This window comes from Petaurus breviceps, unplaced genomic scaffold (genome assembly GCF_028583685.1).
Source record: "Petaurus breviceps papuanus isolate PSGF00001 unplaced genomic scaffold, PetGlider_PUasm1.0 184, whole genome shotgun sequence".
NCBI lineage: Eukaryota > Metazoa > Chordata > Mammalia > Diprotodontia > Petauridae > Petaurus > Petaurus breviceps.
In genome coordinates, this window is record NW_027185793.1 from 13,174,851 (window position 1) to 13,196,338 (window position 21,488).

The following is a 21,488-nucleotide window of genomic DNA, read 5'->3' on the forward strand; positions in this document are numbered from 1 at the left end:
TAAGACAATTCTGACTGTTGAATGAATAATGCTAAAAATGTCAGTGCATTTGCATTCAGTTTTGGTATATGGAGAAGGTTCACAATGGCATCATTTTCATTGCCAGACCCTGATAAAATGGCAAATCAATATCAATGAATGATAAGACCAGCATATGCAACTGATGAAAGTCACAGTCTGTTTCATCTTTAACCCACAGTAGATAAGAGAAGGTAGAAAATTCTATTGTAACTAATTTCTCAAAACACAGGCTCATGTGACCTGTAATAATTAGTTGTGTTATGGTTTATTTTGTCTGTGTCAAAGCTTTCCCTATCCAGTTATATGTTTAATATTTATAAAGGGAGATCTCTAGTCACAAAACACATCAAAGTATTATGTTTAACATATGAAATAAAATATAGATACAAAGTACAAACATTTCAGAAATGGAAATAGGGTAGAAGAAGTGAGCGATACAGGCTGCTATAGATATTTAAATGGAAAAATTTGGCTCATAACTCCTCTGAAATATTTGGTAATTTATAAATTCTTAAGTGTTTTAGGTTTCATATTTTATCCTGTTTGTATTATGACTGCCTATTTTTTTAGTCATTTAAACACAATTCTAGCCAGAGGAAGGATAGGCTAAAGTCCTTTCTACTTAAATCTACATAGTACAATAGAATGATTTGCTGAGAATATTGAACATATTCATGCTTACTAGAAGCCCTGGAGCACTTCCAAAGGGGATGCAGAATAGTACCATTTTAGCTTTTTTGCCTGCTTTGATTTTTGAACCAACTTAAACATCTCACTGGCAGAAAAAGATTATCTACTTCTGAAGACAAAAAACAAAAAAAAAATTAAGTTTTAGTGTAAAAGTAATTAAATTTATGTGAAAGAATGAGTATTAACTTGATGGAAGTGTTGAAAACAATTGTTAGATGTGTTCTCTAACATTCTCATGTGCCAGAATAAGAAAATAGCAATTAAAAAAAAACAAGCTGATAAACATATTCATTGAAGCCAAATGAACAATGCCACACAGAAAGATTATCAAGTAATTCAGATTATGGGATTTTTAAAAAGTTATTCTTCAGTAAGATTAATGTTAGTCATTATGTCTGTAAATGCAGGAAAGCAACAACAATAACACATTAAATTCCTAATGAGATAGACAAGCCTAAGTCTTCCAAAGTTATTTGCCTTTATAATATTGTTGTTACTTTATTATATAATTGTTCTACTGGTTCAGCTCATTTTACTTTGCATCAAATCATACAGGTCTTTCCAGGTTTCTCTAAAACCATTCCCTTCATCATTTCTTACAGCAGAGAAGTATTCAATCACATACATATTCATAACTTTTTCAGCCATTCTCTAACTGATGGGCACACTCAGTTTCTAATTTTTTTTTTTTTGCTTTTTGGAGGGCAACTGGGGTTAAGTGACTTGCCCAAGGTCACACAGCTAGTAAGTGTTAAGTGTCTGAGGCTGAATTTGAACTCAGGTCCTCCTGACTCCAGGGCCAGTGCTCTATTCACTGCGCCACCTAGCTGCCCTGTACAGTTTCTAATTCTTTACTTCCATGAAAAGAGCTGCTGTAAATATAATTGTATATGAGAGTCTTTTTCCTTTTCCACTATTCTCTTTGAGGTATGAACCTTGTAATGGTATTGTTAACTTATAATTTAATAGCTTTGGGAATATATTTCTAAGCCACTTTCCAGAATCACTGAACCAAAAGTGCATTAATATGCCTGTTTTTCCAAAGCCCCATTCATATTTTTTTATCTTTTTTATCTTTTGTCAACTTTGCCAAATATGATAGGTGTATAATGGTACAGAAAAGTTACTTTGATTTGCATATCTCTAATCATTAGTGACTTAAGAGTATTTTTTTTAAAACTGTCTATTGATATATTGGATTTGTTGTTCTGAAAACTGCCTTTTCCTATCCTTTATTTCTCCATTGGGGAAAGGCTCTTCTTACACAGCTGAATCAATTCCCTATGTATTTTAAAAATTTGAACTGTTATGAGAAAAAATTGTTATAATTTTCCCTTATTGCCAACTTCTCTTCTAATTTTAACTGAATTGTTTTTCTTTTAAAAAATAATTTTATGTAATGAAAATTGGCTATTTTACTTTCTATGATGCTCTCCATGTCTTGTTTGGTCATGAACTCTTCCCCTGTCCATAGATTTGATATGTACTTTATTTCCTGCCCTTCTATTTGTTTATGTCTAAGTCATGTGCCAATTTCAAGCTTATTTTAGGATGTAGTTGGGGATACCTACATGCTTTCCAGTTTTCCCAACAGATTTTGTTGAATAATGAACTTTTGACTGAAGAGCTAGGATCTTTGGTTTATCAAACACTAGGATATTGTGCTCCTTTGTTTATTTATATTGTGTACCTAATCTGTTCCACTGATCAACCTTCCCCCCCCCAATAATTTCATGGAGATTCTTGGGATTCTGTTCCTTCAGATAAATTTTGTCAGTTTTCTCTAGCTCTATAAAGTAATTCTTGCGTAGTTTTCTTGGTATGACACAATAAATTAATTTAAGTTGCCATTTTTATTATATTTCCTCAGCATTCCCATAAGCAATTGATATTTCTCCATTTAGATCTGTCTTTATTTGTGTAAAGAGGGTTTTGTTAATTGTGTTTATACATAATTTCTATGTGTATCTTGGCAGGTAGACTGAAGTTTTTTTATATTTCTATATTTTAAATGAAATTTCTGTATTTTTTCTTGCTTGATTTTGTTTGCAAATTACTGAAACACTGCTGTTTTGGGTGAATTTATTTTATATCTTGCAACTTTGCAGAATATGCTGTTTCAAATATTTTTCAATTGATTCCCTGGGGTTCTCTAAATACTTGTTCTGAGTAGGCAATATCATCAATAATTTCTGAATGTTATCAAGAACCTTTACATAAATGGTCAAGCAATGCTTGTTTAACATAGTCATGTCTATGAGGTAGATTTATGCTCAAAATCATAGTAATTCTATACTTGGGATAGAAGGGTGGTTATTAAATGGTCTGTGAGAGCAAAATTCTTTAACAATGAATGGTCTGGGAGTTTAGTTCCTAAACTTGTAGCAGCAAAGGTCCTGTCCTGCAGATTTTCTATTGTGTCATCATGCCAGCAACATAGAAACAGATTTAACCATAAGTGTTTATGAAAAATAATATAGAATCCTGCAAGTATTTACTTTAACAGAATAAATTTAAGAAAAACACAAATGGAAGTAAGGCTGGGGTAAGTCAGAGCCCAACCATTGTTTCTATCATAGCTCCTGCTCCAGGGTCCTCAATGAAACAGTCACATGTACCTCTTCTCATATTTTTTCAGATGGATGTCATCTCTTATGATCTTAAAATAACTGCAGATGTGGTGGGCACCAACAGGAGCAACTGTTGCTCTATTCTCCTGCTGCTGCCATGAGATAACAGTCACCTTTCTCTCTCTCTTTCCTCCTTATTTTCCTCATGAGTTTCCAAAATTCTATGCAAACCTTAAATTAAAAAAAAAAATCCACCCTCCTCCCACTTCCCATGCCCAGGGGTTATCTCACTTTAGTTTCCTTTCATCCTAAATTGCACAAAATTACAGATCCTAGAGTATTTTGAAGTCAATTCATCTCTTTTCAGGAGTAGTTATATTTTATATTAGTCAGTAATGTGAATAATGAAAACCTCATCTGTTAGGTTGGAAGCACACATCTCATGTTTTACTTCCTTAGGTAATCTTATACCTATAGTTTTTCTGTTCTCCTTCTTAAAAACTTCCTCCCCAAATTCTGTTCTTTCTTAAAACCAAATGCTTTCCCCACACAGTTCATAAACAGTGAATTTCCTCCCACTTTCAACAAAATTTTCATTTTAATAGAAATCATCAAAGCTCTGCTTTTACTTTTGCTTCTTTTTGTTGCATGCATATAAATTCACATTTATGCATGTAGGAGTTCTATTATAAACAATAGAAGAATTGTTATTAGAAATATCTCAATGTAAAAAAAAAAGGAAAAGAACCTATAGGTACAAAAATATTTATAGCAGCTCTTTTAGTGGTGGTAATGCATTGGAAATTGAGGGGATGTGTATCAATTGGGAAATGTCTGAACAAGTTGTTGTATATGATTATAATGGAATACTATTGTGCTATTTTAAAAAAATATGAGGGGCGGCTAGGTGGCGCAGTGAGTAAAAGCGCCTGCCCCATAGTCAGGAGGACCTGAGTTCTGTTCTGGCCTCAGACACTTAACACACAAAAACTAGCCATGTAACCTTGGGCAAGTTACTTAACCCCAAATGCCCTCCCAAAAGGCAAAAAAACAATATGAGCAGGAGGCTCTCAGAAAAACCTGGACATATATGAACTGATGCAAAGTGAAATGAGTAGGACCAAGACCACATTGTATACAGTAACAACAATATTGTGTGACAACTATGAATAACTTAGCTATTCTCAGTAATACAACTGTGATTCAACATGGTTCTGAAGGACTTATGATGAAAAATGCTGTCCCTCCCAAGAGGAAGAACTGATGGAATCTTACTGCAGATCAAAGCATAATTTTTTTCTTTCCTTTCTTTATTGGTGTTGTTTGTTTTATGGGTCTGTATTTTCTTTAACTACATGACTAACATGAAAATGTTTTGTATAGTTATCCCTTTCACACCACAAGCAGTAGGGACATAGCACCCCTGCAATCTGGAAAATATGCAGAAAATTTTTTGTCCCTCCTTTCATTTTTTCTTTTTCTTTTATGAGGTTCCTGCAGTACCTCATTATAAAATTTGAGTTGATATTGAACAATTATATAAATATATGTATATATATACATATATATACACATATAATTCATTTCTGGGTTTCTGAACATTTTCTGTATCATTTGCTGGCTTTTGCATACCATTTGTGGCTTCAGCAAAATTCCCCCCAAATTCCCAGATCCATGACACATGGAAACCATGATGAGGAAAGTCATGATGTGGAAGGGATAATTTTATAAACTACATCAAATTGTTTGCCACTCACTGAGGGTGGGAGTGAGAGGGAGGAAGGGAGAGAATCTGGAGCTCAGAATTTTACAAAGAAAATGTTAAAATTGTTTTTTCATGTAACTGGGGAAAAATAAAGTATTAAATCATTAAAAACAGAAAAAAAGAAATATTCCAATGGCACATTAACATGTTAAGACAGACTTGACATTTAGTCTCACCACTTATTAACATTATGGCCTTAAACAAATTACAAAAGCTGTATGAGCACATTTTATTATCTGTGAAATGGAGATAATAATATTGCTTGTAATGAGGAAAGAATTTAGTCGATTGTAAAACAATATATACATATAAGCTATAATTGATGTGATTTTCACAAAAATCCAATAGTTTTTCCTTATTTTTCAATAATGTTATTTTAATGTTTAATTCTACAATTACATTTATTGCATATTGTCATCTTAAGATGTGAAAAATACCAAATTCCTTACAAATAGGTCTTAAGAATAAATGATCATGACACTCAACCTAATGGACTTTAGACCTACCTCAGCTATATCTATAGCATTTAAGATCCGCTTATCCTTTTCATCATCTTTTACTCTCTGTAAGGTTTTCCACAATAAATTTCTTAGTCCATCCTGTCTCTCATTTCCATAGAGTTCTCTGGTCATTTTCACTAGATTATATACTAAGTCATAATAAACAATCCAGGTCATTTGACAACCTATTTAAAAAAAAATCCAGAAACTTCTTACATAAGTATCATCTTAGTTATTTAAAAGATTATATAAATGAGGAAAATAAAATTAACTTTACTGTGAAACTGCTATGAAGTTTGCATATCTATAATAATTATCTATAGACAATTGGACCTATATTGAGCCTCTGTCCTCAGCTTCGTCATCCTATTCCCTGCTGCTGGTAATTTGGAAATTGTCTTGGGAATCAGTTCTTTGTACCAAGGGAGGCACCCCCAACACAAGCAATATACAATCCCTGTGAGGACACACAAAAGCTAAGAGGTTGGCCATTCCTATGGGGGCCAAGGTTCCTTCCCATCCTCCTGGAGCTTGTTCTAGTCTTTCCAAATGGAGTCCATATAAGTAGGGATGTTATTGAAGTTGTCAAGAACCCAGGTGCAGCACTCCTGACCTGCAAAAGTACTTCACCCTTCTCTCTCTGCCAGGGGAAAATCTAGAAGTCCACAGTTCCACTGAACCTATGGTTTCATCAACAAATATTTATAACATTTCATTTATTTTATTTAATATCACTAAAGTGTGTCCAGTTCCATATATAGGTGACATGACTGAAGGAAAAAAAAATGTGTTCAGGCTCTCCCTCTTAAGGGGAACATGTAGCAGAAACTTAAATGGCTGTGTACCTGCCTTGCAAGTATGTGATAGAAGGCAGGGCAAGTGTGGCAGGAGGCCAACAAGCACCTCCCTTAACCCATGCCTGCCCTGTACAATTTGAGGGGATCCAATAATAAACTTTTCTGTTACATAGAAAATAAAATCCCTGTGGCGCTATCCTAAAAAATCCACTCGTGTTCCAGGCCTCCCAGCTTAAGAAAAATTCTCAGAAGGTTCTTTCCATTCTGAATGGTTGAATTTCATTTCAGGGATAGGGTATAATTACATCCCATTTGCCATCCCATTTCCTAACTTGTGTCCTATTTTGCTCATAACAAAGAACTGGCAACTTGACAATATGTTTCAAACTCAAGGGAGTGATAACTGCAAAAGGTTAATGATCTTTTCCCAAAGAGAATTTAATGAGGAGGACTCAATTTTTCCAGCCCACAGCAGCGGTGTTATATCTAATTTTTCCTTATTGATTGCAAAATAATAATAAGTCTTAGATGTCTGCCTCCAGACCCACTAGGGGTATCCTTTCCTCCAAGGACGAAAGGGCATGTGAACATATCCATAGCAGATGGTCTAATTTAAATACATGGCTGACTTACTGAATCAGATGCATATAAGTTTGGGATTTCCTGTCATCCCAACCCCAGGGGCACAAAGCAATGCATTAAGTGGTAACAACAAATGCATCGAACAAACATGTAACCAAAGACCACCATTCATGTTGGGGTCCTTTTTCAGATTAACTGATTCCAGAGGCTAATCAGGGGTTGCTTCTGCTGGGCTGAGGTCAATCATGGCAGACTTCACATGGGAGTGATATATTCAGGTCATCTGTTCAACATTGTTGGGGGTGGTATGACTAATCACCAAAATCTGGAAAAGTCTCTACCCAATGGCTCAATTGGTCTGTGCATACCAAAATACATCTGTAGCCCATAGACTGTGGCAGTTCAATAAAGTCAGGCTGTAGGTGTTCAGATAGCAGGGCCCTTATTTCCTCCCCACTTCATCATAGTTTTCTTCTGCAAGGATTTACACTGTTGACAAGAAAGGCAACTGGGGATCACAGGATAGTCCTCTGCATAAGCACTGTGGGCAAACCATGACTGGTAAACTGGCAGTACAAGTCTCAGAAGTCAATGCCAGCCCAAGGAGAAATAACAAGAAACTTACAGAATAGGCAATAGCACAAAGAGATCTAACAAAAAAAGCAAAATTATGATAGGATAAATAAAGAAAGCCAATATAGCTATAACTTAGGGAGATGTCAAGTCTTTTTGGTAGCATTCATGATCTTCAGGAGTCTGGTAAGTACCTCCTGTGTGTTTCTCAATCATCTGTGCATGGATCAGGGCAGGTCTGTGGAGGTATTTCCTTACTCCATCTATAGGTTCCAGGCCACTTGTAGACATCCTGTAGGTGATGCTGCTAAGTGTGCTAGTGATATAAGACTTCGTATAATTTTGTAAAGCATGACAAAATCTAGTTACATTGGCTTTCCAGTAATTAGTTCATGTGGTAAAAAAACCATTTTGATCTTATGGAGGTAATTTTATTAACAACAGATCAATAAGAACACTCCCAAATTAGGAACCCACAATTCACCTGAAACTTCAGAGAATTTCAGTTTTTGCATAGTATTTGCTCTTTTTATTTTTACCCAAAACCTGTATCTGATATGAACATGTCATCAACAGGCTGAAGGAGGAATCTTAAAAAGGATTCCCAAGGGCTTGAGTTGGAAAATGAGCTCTTTTGTTCCTTAATATTATCAGATAGAGATTTCAGAATAGGAAAAAAGGTCAATCACAATTTTCTTTACAATTATTAACACAATTTTATATGTAAAATTCTTCATTCAATCTTGAGAACTATTTATTAAAACAATTGAAATGTGCAATTCCTATTAGAAACATTTGGAAGTTAATCATTTATATTTAACAGTCTAAGTTTTTTACTTCCTCAAAGTTTACAACTCCATTAAATTAAGAAATTTTTTTTACAGCTTATTCCTATCCCTCTCTTTTGAAAATATACACAATATACACACAGACACAGTACAGATACACAGATATCTATCTATCTATCTATCTATCTATCTATCTATCTATCTATCATCTATAGATATGTGTGTATTCCTCATATCATCCTAAAAATGAGATACTTCAAAGACCTAATGTTATATAAGAATAAATAACTAGTAGCAAGATGAAGGTAAACCTAAGAACTCATTTACTTTATTGCTTAAGATATGGAGCTGACCACAATTTCAGATTTAAAATAGTAAGATCTTTCATTCTGCATCCCGTGACAGTAAATCAGATGTTTTAGTATTAATCTATTAATTCAATAGATTTAGTATTACAGTAACAAAACTTACACTATTCACCTGCCCTGACTTTGAAAACTTTCTATGAAAGGAAAAAGTGGGACATGGTTATGACAATATCAAAGCTATCCTTTCAAGGACATGAACTGATCTGACATAAGCCATAAAAGGGGAAATCTTCCTTAGCTCTGTTTGATTCCAGTTAAGAACCATAATTAATAGCCAATTATACAGCAAAGTTCCACATTAATCATAGGGTATTATAACCAGGCTCAGACTTAAACAGGAGGAGAAATTTTCCTGTTCAGAAAGTAAATAGCATAATGGGAAAATTGAGTCAAGAAAGCCCTAACTTTGCCTGTGCAAGTTTTCAGACTGCATCAGCTTTCAGACTATACTCCCTTTGGGCAGCACACAATTTTCCCTTAAATGGTGAACTATTTATTGGTTTGCTGACAATTGAGAAAATCATAGATGAAAACAAACTCAAAATAACATCAAATTATAGTCTCAACAGATTTTTCATCATATAGAAAAATTTCATCAATCACAACTTAGGGATGGGATATTATTGTCTTTTTTATGTTGTAATAACAATTACCAATGATCAAATACAAAGATATCAAGGAATCTCTTAGGGCAGAGATCTGGACTGGTGAACAGTGAGTTTTCCAGTGTGGGAGGAGGATGAGAATCTTTCAAATACAGCATTTAGGGAAAGCATCATCAGAGGAGAAAGAGTCAGATAGAAGAGAAATAAAAACAAAAATTTGTTTAAGTCTGTACTATGAACTGCTTTTCTCCAATGGTTGTTTTCCATGCACATATGTTAATAATCATGCAAAACTCCCTAAAAAGACAAACATATTTATTAAATACTTACTATGTGCCAGGGACTGTGCTAAGCACTTTAAAAATGTAATCACATTTGATTCTTACAGTAACCTTGAAAGGCAGTTGCTATTATCCCCATCTTATAGTTGAGGAACTGAGTCAGGCAGAGGTGAAGTGATTTGCCAAGGTCAGCTAGTAAATATCTGGATCCAGATTTGATCTCAGATCCTTTTAATTTCAGATCCAGTACCTTACTTACCTCTAATAGACAAAACTACATAAAGAGCTTCATTCAATCCTCCCCTGATTAATACCCAAAACATAATTAAATAAAAGGAAACATAGTCACAGTTATACAAAAGGTCCTTTATTCCAGTTAAATTTAAACTTTCTCATAAAAATTTTGATTTTATAGTTTAAATTAAATAGTGACAAATTAATTGAAGTACATTTAAACGTACTGAAATCTATTGAGAAAAGACCTTTGGAATCTTGACTCTGTCATACAATATTCAAGGTATGTCTTCTAGGCTTGTGTCCCTTGGAGAGCTGATAAGCACTCTTCATAAATTCATCAAAGTTTTAAATTTAAAATGTTAAAAAAAATTGGATTCTATATTATACCACTAGAGAATGTTCTACAAAATTAATATCCTTTGAGTACTTTGGTTGTTAAATTAGTTATAAATCTGCCTATTGTTATCCAGTTCATATCTACTTTTATTTCTTTTTCTTTTTATTTTATTTCTTTTTTTTTTTTTGAGGAAATGGGAGTTAAGTGTCTTGCCCAAGGTCACATAGCTTAGTAAGTATCTGAGGCCAGATCTTAACTCAGGTCCTTCTGACTCCAGGGCTGTTACTCTATCCATTGTACCATTTAGCTAGCTGCCCCTCACATCTTCACGTATTTTTTTTTCTCTTTGGATAGCCCAATCACTTCATGTATTTTGATTTCTATTTTGCCCTATGGTTCTAATATATTGGGGTAGTTTTTCTTTATAATTTCTTTAAATATGATGACAAGGCTATTTTATTGACAATGGCTTTCAGGTAGTCTACTAATTCTTAAATTAGCTCTTCCTGATGCACTTTCTAGGTCTCACCCTGACCTTTTGGTTACAGTGCTACTATAAAATTCAACTTGATGTATTATATTAAAATTGTTTTGGGGGGGAAATGTTGGGTAAATTTGGTTGTGTTGCTGCCTTCACTCTGCTATCTAGGCTCCACCCAGGGGAAGAGAGGAGTTTAAATGTGATTAACATCCTTTTCTTCACATTTTGTCTAGAGTCAATCCTGGTTTCAGGAATTAGGATTAGATTTACAAAATGGCTTAAAATATTTTTTTCAATCAGATGTAAAAACAGGGTTTTTTTTTTTACATTCATTTATTTATTTTTTTAATTTGAATTCCAAAATTCTGCCTCTCCACTTCCTACTCTCCCCTTTCATTAGGAAGACAAGCAACTTGATATAGGTTATATATCTGCAGTCATGCAAAACATATCATGAAAAATCTTGACTGATGTTATTACTGAATCTTTTGCACTACAAGAACTTTAAAATTTTCATTGTTGGAAAGTGTTTATTTTTAAATATTTTGGAAAATTCTGTCAAATTCTCTTTAGAAAAATAAAATATGATATTGATTAAATTTTATCTACCACAACTGTTTCTAAAAAGCTAAATTAGATATGTCAATGTACACATACAGATAAATACATATAAATTTGCACCTTTTAAACTAATTGATAATATTCAAATGCTTATACTTACAGTTATCTGATATTTGTGAAGAGCAATACTTTAAAAGGTCTAAAAAATTTGCTTCTTTTAATTCCACAGGTTCTGTTGATTTTGTGTTCCTTGGTTCATATTCTGAGAGTTTTTCACAGTCACTGAAGCCCATGAAAGCAATTTTCCGCAAACTGGATGTAGTTGCATGCAGACAAATGTCTCCAAGAATGGTTGTATACATGTAGGCTATAATGCACTCCCAAGAAGAGTCATTATCCTTGTTTTCTTCCTAACTTGCAAAAAAAAATTCTTAGATATCTTATTTGTGGTTTATTAGAATTGAGATTTTAGCAAAGTAATTCCACATATGTATATATTAAAAACCATCCTGTAATTTTATGTTACAAATTAACTACAATACTTTGATAGTTGGTTGGCTGGTTGTCCCTTCTTGAAGAGGACCAAAATGACATCATGATGTTGAAGTCAAGGGACAATGTGTCTGACTATAGCTGATCAAATCAATATGAGCTCATAAGACTCTACTACAAATAGTCCACATGAATATCGACAATATCTTTAAATTTACACATCTCCCATTTCTTTTTAACTACTGCAATTCTGCTTCACTCAGTGTACAGTACCTTCTTCGATGTGGGCATGCCATGCTGGGCAGTGCTTTGCCAGTGTCTCTGATGTCACACAACTGCTTCCAAAGGTCTATGGAGTGATCTGGAGTGTATCCTTGTATCATTTCTTCTGGTCTTCATGTGAATGCTTGCCTTGTATGAGTTCTTTGTAAAACAATCTTTTAGGAAAGTATATGTTTGGTATTTGGACATGGGGCCAGACAATAGGAGTTGAGCTCACTGCAGGAGAATTTGAATGCTTGGCAGTTTAGCTCAAAAAAGGACAGCAGTGTCAGGTACTTTATTTTGCCAGATGATCTTCAGAATCTTCCTAAGACAATTCTAGAAGAAACAATTCCGTTTCCTGGAATGGTTGTGAATTCAGGTTTCACAGGCATACAACAATGAGGTCGGCACAAGCTTTGTAGACCTTCAGTTGAGTAGGCTGCCTAATACCTCACCTCTCCCACACTTTCCTTCAGAGCCTCCCAAACACTAAGCTAGCTCTGCCAGTGCATGAGTTAGCCTCAACAACTGTGTAGAGCCCTGGTAATTATACTGCCAAGGTAAGTGAACTTATCTACAGCATTCACATTTTCTCCATTTGATATACTCAATGATTCTGCATGGGTAGTATCATGCTGATTGGTGGAGAACCTGTATTTCCTTGGAGTTAATTGTTAGGCCAAAATTAGCACAAGCAACATAGAATTGATCCATACTTTATTTTATCTTAGCTTCAGAGGTTGCTGCATTGAGTGCACAATCATCTGTGAACCAAAGATCACGCACCAACTCTCCCTTCACTTTAATCTTGACTTGTAGCCTTTTCAAGTTAAATAATCTACCCTCAGTGTAGTAGCTGACCTTGATGCCATTTTCCTTCTCACTGAAGGTGTTTCACATTATTGCTGAAAACATCATGCTAAAAAGCATGGGAGCATACACACAGCTCTGCTTCACTCCACTGGTAACTGGGAAAGCATGAAAGCATCATCCATCATTCAGAACCTGTGCAAGCATTCCATCATAAAAATGACATACAATACTGATGAACTTCTCCAGGCAGCCAAATTTTGCCACAATTTTCCACAAGCCCTCATAATTGACAGTAACAAAGTTCTTGGTTAGACCTATCAACATCGTATACAGACCTCTGTTCTGGTCCTGGCATCTCTCCTGGAGTTGTTGGGCAGCAAACACCATATCAGCCATTTCTTGGCCCTTTCTGAAGCCAAGCTGGCTCTCAGATGGATGACCATCTTCCAGGTGAAGGATCAGCCTATTAAAGATTCTGGAAAGAATCTTGCCAGCAATGACAAAGAAATAGATATGCTTTGCCCCACTGTGATTGTCACAGGAATATCAGTTTCCTTTCCTTTATATAAATGGACAATGGAGGCATCCTTTAACTCCTGAGGGATAACATCCTCTTGCCATATAACCCATAAATTTTCAGTCAGCTTTTATATGAGCAGTGGACTTCCTGATTTGTAAACCTCAGCTGTAATACAATGAGTATCAGATGCTTTGTCATAGGAGTGATTCCAAAAGACATTCAAAACCACTTCTTCAGTTGGAAGTTTGACTAGAGAGAGACTGACTTCAACCTGAGGTAAACAGATAATGGCTTTAGCACTGATTGATGAGGGTTTGGTGAGAACACTATGGAATGCTCAGCCCATCTCTCTAGGATCATGTCCTTATCACTGATCAATGTGACTCTATCAGCACTGAGTAGCTAAGAAGCACCATAGGTCTTTGGCCCATAAATTGCCTTCAGGGCATCAATGTGGATTGCTAATATCAGTGTAAAACTGAATTTTATCTGCCTTCTTACTGAACCAAGAATCCTACATCTCTCTGAGCTTCACTTACATTCTGCTTTCTGATGGAGTTAAATATTGCCTGCTCAGAGACAGATTAACAATACTTCTGGTAAATCCTTTTGGGTTCTTGTTTTTCTTTTAGCAGCTTCTGGGTTTCCTAATCATTTTTGTCATACTAATCTTTATTTTTGCAAGTGTTCTGGCCCACATAAGTAAATGCAGTACCATACAACAAATCTATGAAAGCTGCCCTCTCCTTTTCTTCTCTACTGTTGCCAACTATATCTTGACTCAGCTTTCCCTCCAAGTTAGCAATGAACTATTCTCACTTGGAGAAGCACTCTAATCTGTATTAAGTATTCTGGTAGTTGTGTTACTTTCGGGTTGCTGTTTTTGTTGAATGTGAATATTTAGCTTGGAGACGATGATCAGTCCAGCACTCTGTACAACACATTGCCTTCATCACTCTCACATCCTGTCTATCTCTTCAACTTGTAATGACATAGTCTATTAAATGTCAATGTTTACTGCAAGGGCCCATCCATGAAATTTTATTTCTTTTAGGTAAATGTAAGACAGTACTGGTGATAGAAGCACAAATCTTTGGTAGTTAGTGACCATTACTATTGCTGTTTCCAAGGACTCGCTGTCATGTTTGTTACCCTGTGTCTACTGTTTTATTAAACTCACCAAAAATTATAAGCTTGTCCTCTTTCATATTTAGATGATAAAAGTTGCCAGACCTTTATAAAATTTTTTCTTTGACTTCATCAGGATTCATTATGGTGGTAGCACGGAAGTTTCCTGCAAGTGACAATCACATTGTCACGAACCTGTCTTTTACTCCTTTTGGTAGGCACATGAATCAGTTGGCTATTTGGTTTTGATTGCAAAACCTATGCCAGCTTCACAGTGTTCCCCTTCACTGTGACCACTCCAGTTTATTCTGCTCTGACTTTAGTAAGCTAGCCTTCCTTTGCCAGCCTTGTTTCACTCACGGATGCTATTTGGATGCAAAGAGAGTTGTTTGTCTTTTTGACCTGCTGGATTTAGTGTTGTCTGCAAGAGAGTACACACCCCATGCACTGATGATGAATTGAATGGCCTTTGCAATAACACAAAAAACACACTTTTTGTGTGTTTTGACCAGAGGATTTTTTCAGAAAAACCTGGAAAGAACTAAATGAATTTATGCAGACTGAAGTGAGCTGAACCCAAATCCATTCTATTACAAAGTTAATTTTGTTTTCAAATGTTAAAAATCATTCTTAGCTCAGGGGCCTAGAAAAGTAATATTTGACCCCAAGGCTATGTAATTCAACAACCCTAACATTAGGGAAATTCTTGAGAGTTCCTTCCAAAGGACTCACAGCAACCATGAGTTACCTCTTTATCATTTGTGTTCTTTTAAGTTTGAGCCCACTTCCCCCTATACTTATGGGAAAGTATGACCCAGGCTGAGGGTGGGGGTGGGGAATGTGATTCAGGTTGCATCATCTGTAGCTAATATTTACTTCTTAAAGCTAATTATATATGACTGATTAAGAGAAACCAACTAATATTCATGGATAGAGCACACTGACAGGAACTCTGATAGTAGGAACCCCCCCCCCCCAATCACTCAGAGTCCCCTATAACTCTGAGGAGGCAGTGCCACAGCGGGTTTAGAGAGGAACTAAAATGTATTAAATATCTAGTCTTCTATGAAAAAAATCTGCTTATTCTAGATTCTAATTCAAAATGCTGAGATGAACACATTTCATTTTAAATAAATAACAAAAGAAATGTTTCTGCTGTCCAATTTAATTTTTGCTTTCATCAAACACAATTTCCTTTAACATTTAAGTTAGCTGTTACCTGCTTCTGAGGAGACATACAGCTTGACATAAAATATTTTCCAAGATTCATTAAAGCCTTCAAGCAGGACATGTTTAATTTTGCAGCATCTCCAAGGATAAACAAACCAAGAACTGAATCCAACCTAAATAATTAAGGATCAAAACCACAAAATTCTATGAAAAATAAAATGTCAATCCATGAAAAAATGAAAACAATTAGCTAAACATGACTAGTAGTTCCTGTTTGCTGGATGCCTTATAGAATCTATACATGTTTGCTTTTGTTGATACCAGTTGAAGATCTACTTGAAAGTATAAAATTTTTATAGACATTTTATGAAGTATGGCATATGAATTTACAAAAGCTCTATAAGGTGAAAAACTGATCACGTTATTATATCCACAATGAAGAATGATCACAAAATTTAGAGTTAAAAAAGTCCCTGAACAATTACATAGTCCAACCTCTTCATTTTACCAGTAAAGAAACCATCAGAAGAATGACAGTGTCAGCTACTTACTAGCTATGTAATCCTAGGCAAGTCACTTAGCTTTGTTTGCCTCAGTTTCCCACATCTGGAGAAGGAAATGACAAATCACTCAAAAAAAAAAAAAAACAAAAACAAAAACAAAAAAATTAGGTGTGTTACCTAATTCCATTCAAATTGTAACTTGAATGTTCCAGTTCTGAGTGACTTGAAAGTCTGGCCTCAGAGATGTATGACATATCTCCTAGAGGCTTAAAATCAACTGACAATAAGGGGGAAAATCAATTAAAAGAAGTCATAGGGGTGGCTAAATGGCACAGTGAATACAGCACCAGACCTGGAGTCAGGAGGACCTGAGTTCAAATGCAATCTCAGACACTTAACACTAGCTGTGTGACTTTGGGCAAGTTACTTAACCCTAATTGCCTCACCTACCCCCCTACCAAAAAAAATATTTTTTATAGAATTCAGCCTGCTTCCTGCCGTAAGGGCATAGATTATTGCTGTTCATCCTGGCAACAAAAAAGAGTGTGATTCTCTTTAGGGAAGAGCATCTTTTTTTTTTTTTTACCATTTATACACAAAGATTGCTCTATGAGTGATCATCTATGGCCATTTTCCTTCCAATTGTTCCATTTTCATTTTTCCTCCTCAGTTGACCTCAGGTGGTCTTCTGTGTTTGATTTAAAGCTTTCTTTTCCTATTGAGTATGCAAATTAATATGAGTTTTCAAAACCATATTTCAGAAAGGAAATAATATTCACCATTCAAGATTCTTTTTTCTTATGCTTCACAAAACCTCTTTAAAAATATACTACTGTGAAAAATGGCATATGATATTCCATGGCCCATATTTACTACACGGACAGTTAAGAAGGTTTTCAATGCTGGAATTGAGATCTTATCAATAACGAATTTTAGTTAAGAGCAACTGCAATGTGTGTCATGCAGTTCTTGCAAAAAAAAAAAGCTAAAAACAATTTACTGAGAAAATGAAGTAAAGAAAAGTATAGAAAGGACCTCTGGTTTTCACACTGTGACTATAAATTATTTTCATAGCCAGTTAAGGTGTGATTAACATTTAAATAAAAAGGTTGTTTACTATTTAAGCATAAAAGTTCCTCCATGTGTTCCACTGGGTTTAAAAGAGAAGGCTTACCCAAATTTTTTCTGAAGCTGCTCTTTATGCATGAGTAGATGTTCAAGTACTTCATTTAACTGAGACCTGTGGTTCTGTACACAAGACCAAACAACAATGCAGTGCCAAAGAAGGTGACTCACTTCCTGTCTTTTTGAATAAGGCTTAGATTTGTCTCTCTGTGATATAGAGATATGAAAAGAATATGTTCAAAAATTCTTTAAACTAAAATCAGCATTAATTTTCTAGTTCTACTCAGTTTTCACTGTCAAGTTATTTATGCTCTATCAACATTATCTTAAGTAAATATTATAGATAAGTCCTCACGTCCTGGAAAGGACCCCCAGGATGTATCTGTACAAAGCTGGACTTTGAGGGTCTCAGTGGTGCTTAGTGCTTAATGGCATGCAAATTGAGGAAGGAAAGGGGAACTCAACACGTACAGCTGCTCTTACAGATTTACATTTCTATTTCATACACAAAAAGGCTGTTTTGATATGCTGGTTCCTCTCATATAGTGTATTCTAAGCACCCTTTAATCCAGCCAAGAAAAATTGAATTACTACTATTTCTTTGAGATCTGTATACATTTTGAATGTATCTGGTCATTTAGATGCTGTTTACCTCATTATAATGTGAACTCTTTCAGAGTAAGGACTATTTTTACTTTTCTATTATCCTGGCATTTAGCAGAGGGACTGGAACACAGTAAATAATTAGTAAATACTTTTTTGATTGGTTGACTGTAGCATTTTCTGGTCTGATTATTTAACACTGGGGGAAGGGAATAATCATTTACATAGCACCTACTATGGTCCAGGCACTGTGCTAAGTAGTTTTTGCAAATATTATCTCATTTGATCCTCAAAAGTACTCTGGTGGGTAGATGCTTTTATTACCCCCATTTTGTAGTTGAGGAAACAGGGCAAAAAGAGGTTTAAGTGACTTGTTCAGGGTCCTATAGCTAGTAAGTGTCTGGGACCAAACTGATTTCAGGTCTTCTTGACACTAGGCTCAGTGCTGAGCCACCAGCTGCCGTTAATAATATATTAACAATCATCGTTGAAGTTCTGTGAAGAATTAAGTATTCTGAGAATTACATTCATTTTTTTAAAATTATTTTTAGAACTGATCATCAAAAAAATTGCCTTGATTGAAAGGCAGGGGGCAGAGCCAAGATGGAGGAGTAGAAGCATGACCTCCGCACTGCTCTGGCTTCCACCCTTCCCAATCCATGTAAAAAGAGGACTCTAAACAAACTTTGGAGCTGCAGAACCCACAAAATGACACAGAGAAGCTAACCTCCCACTGAGGACAGCCCAGCAGGCCGGCAGGAATCGGCCAGCACAGCGCTCTGGGAGCCGAGCCCAGGCCCACAGTGAGCTAGAGGTTTTAGCCCCAGGATAGGTGTGACCAGCCACCAGCAGGAGGGACTCCAGATCAGCAGCAGCTGTGGCCATTTCCAGAATTATCAACACACAGATGTGAAGGACAAAGTGAGAAGTCAGTGTAGTCTGGACTTGGGACCCAGTAAGAGGGAGTACGTGGGCTTTTGCCCCCAAGGCGAGAAGCCGCTGAGCTGCTGGCACAGCCAGCCAGTGCCATGTGGCAGCTTCAGATCCTGGCCTGCAGATTGTAGGGGGACCAAGAGACCAGTCTGAGGGGTAATCACTCTTGCTTTAACCTGCTTGGATCTGGATTGCAGTCTATGGTGGAGTCCTGGGGTGTGTGTCCAGCTTGCCAGAGGGTGTGGAGGCCTTGGAGAGGGCACCCATCTAATACCTCTGGCAGCTGAGAAAATGCCAGCATTTGGGACAAAAGCTCCCCTGTCTGGTGGCAGAGTCCTACTGTGGCAAAAAGCCCAGGGGTCAAGTGACTGAGGGGTGACATGACCAGGCAAAGGAAACAAAGCAGACAAAAGATTCCAACATTAGACTCCTATTTTGGGAACAAAAGGAGCAAAGCATGGAACTGGAGCAAAACAGTGAAGTCAGAACTCCTGCACCAAAAGCTTCAAAGGAAAATACAAGGTGGTTACAGGCCATAGAGGATCCCAAGAAGCAGATAAGAGAAGTGGAGGAAAAATTGGGAAGAGAAATGAGAACAATGCAAGAAAATTACAAAATGAGAGTCAATAGCCTGACTGAGGAAAATAAAACCTTAAAAAACAGACTAACTGAAATGGCAAAAGAGGCTGAAAAAGGCAATGAGGAGAAGAATGCCTTAAAAAACCGAATTTGCCAGATGGAAAAAGAATCTCAAAAGCTCACTGAGGAGAATCATTGCTTCAGAATTAGATTGGAGCAAATGGAAGCTAATGACTTTATGAGAAATCAAGATGCTATTAAACAGATGCAAACAAATGAAAGAATAGAAAGCAATGTGAAATATCTCATGGGAAAAACCACTGACCTGGAAAATAGATCCAGGAGAGATCATTTAAAAATTATTGGACTACCTGAAAGCCATGATCAAAGTAAGAACCTAGAAATCATACTCCAGGAAGTTCTCAAAGAAAACTGCCCTGATGTGTTAGACCAGAGTGCAAAATAGAGGATGAAAGAATCCACCAATCACCTCCTGAAAAAGATCCCAAAAAGAAAACTCCTAGGAATATTATAGCCAGTTTCCAGAAATCCCAGATTAAGGAGATAATATTACAAGCAGCCAGGAAGAAACAATTTGAATATTGTGGAAACACAATCAGGATAACCCAGGATCAACAGCTTCTACACTGAGGGATCAAAAGGTTTGGAATATGATATTCTGGAGGTCAAAGGAGCTGGGATTAAAACAAAGGATTACCTACCCAGAAAAACTGAGTATCATGTTTCAGGGGAAAATATGGTCATTCAGTGGAATAGAGGATTTTCAAGCATTCTTGGTGAAAAAACCAGAATTGAATAGAAAATCTGACATTCAGATACAAGAAGCAAGAGAAGCATGAGAAGGTAAACAGGGAAAAGAAATCATAAGGAACTTATCAAAGTTGAACTATTAACATTCATACATGAAAAAAAACAATAATTGTAATTGATGAAACTTTTGTCAGTATGAAAATAGTTGAAGGGAATAGAAATATATACATATATATGTCTATATATGAGGGTATATGGGCATATGAATACATATATGAATGTGTGTATATATGTTTGCAGATATACATAGAGGACACAGGACCAATTTAACAGGAAGGGATGATACTTAAAAGGTGAAATTAAGAGGTGAGAGAGGAATATAATGAGAGGAGATGGGGAGAGACAGAATGGGGTAAACTATCTCATACAGAAGAGGCAAGGGAAAATGGTTACAATGGAGGCAAAGAATTGGAAGGAAAAAAGGAATGGGTCAACCTTATTCCCATTAAGTTTGGCTGGGGGAGGGAATAAAATATACACTAAATAGTGTATCTCACCCTACAGGAGAGTAGGGGCAAAGGGGATGAGAGGGAAGGCATGCGGGGGGGGGGGGGGGGGAGGGAAGTTGGAAGCAACCACTTTTGAAAGGGGACAGGATCAAAGTAGAGAACAGAACAAGTGGGAGGTGGGATAGGAGGGAGGGAAATATAGTCAGTCTTTTACAAAATATTTACTATGTTATTGTTTTCCATTAGCCACACATGTACAACCTTTACTGAACTGCTTATCTTCCCAGTAAGGGTGGGGTGACAAGGGAGGAAGGGAATGAATTTGGAATTGTTTTAAAATAAAATGTTTAAATACATATATATAATATATATATATATGTAATACTATTTTACATGTAATTGGGAAATAAGATATACAGGCACTGGGGTATAAAGATCCACCATGCCCTACTGGAAAAGTCGAAAGGAGTATGAGAGAAAATATGGGAGATAGCAGATTGGAGGAGGGGATATCCTGTGAGGCTGCTATTTTGGGGCGGTGGGTGGGGGAAAAACGGGGAGAATATTTGTAACTCTAAATCTGGTGGAAACGAATGATGTAAATCAGAAGTTAATAAGGCATTTGAAAAATGGGGGGAAAATTGCCTTGAGCTCATATATTATGCTTCTATTTCTCAAAAGTATCATTTTAACAATTTTAAGTAGCATTAAAGGATAACTGCATGAAAGAAATAATGGCTAACAATTAAATATAATTTTAAAAACTGAAGGTTTAGTTCATAAATGTTAATTAAAGAGATTCAAAAAAGTTTCTAGTTATAAATCATTTCAAAATATCCAAATGCAAAGGGGATTTACTTTGCTGGAATTGTTAATTTAGTAGAAAACTGAAGAAAGAAAAAGGATCACTACCTTAAATTTT

At 35.9% G+C, this 21,488-nt stretch overlaps 1 protein-coding gene across 1 annotated transcript in view; it reads right to left on the minus strand.

Annotated features, from left to right (window-relative positions):
- TMEM232 (transmembrane protein 232) overlaps positions 1–21,488 on the minus strand; it is a 204,075-nt gene that overhangs the window by 114,361 nt on the left and 68,226 nt on the right. The window contains exons 7-10 of the mRNA XM_069088045.1: positions 17,221–17,378; positions 15,593–15,716; positions 11,317–11,566; positions 5,553–5,731 (exon numbers count right to left, since the gene is read on the minus strand). Of these exons, the coding sequence (XP_068944146.1) occupies positions 5,553–5,731; positions 11,317–11,566; positions 15,593–15,716; positions 17,221–17,378 (711 nt within the window). The remainder of the gene's footprint in view (positions 1–5,552; positions 5,732–11,316; positions 11,567–15,592; positions 15,717–17,220; positions 17,379–21,488) is intronic.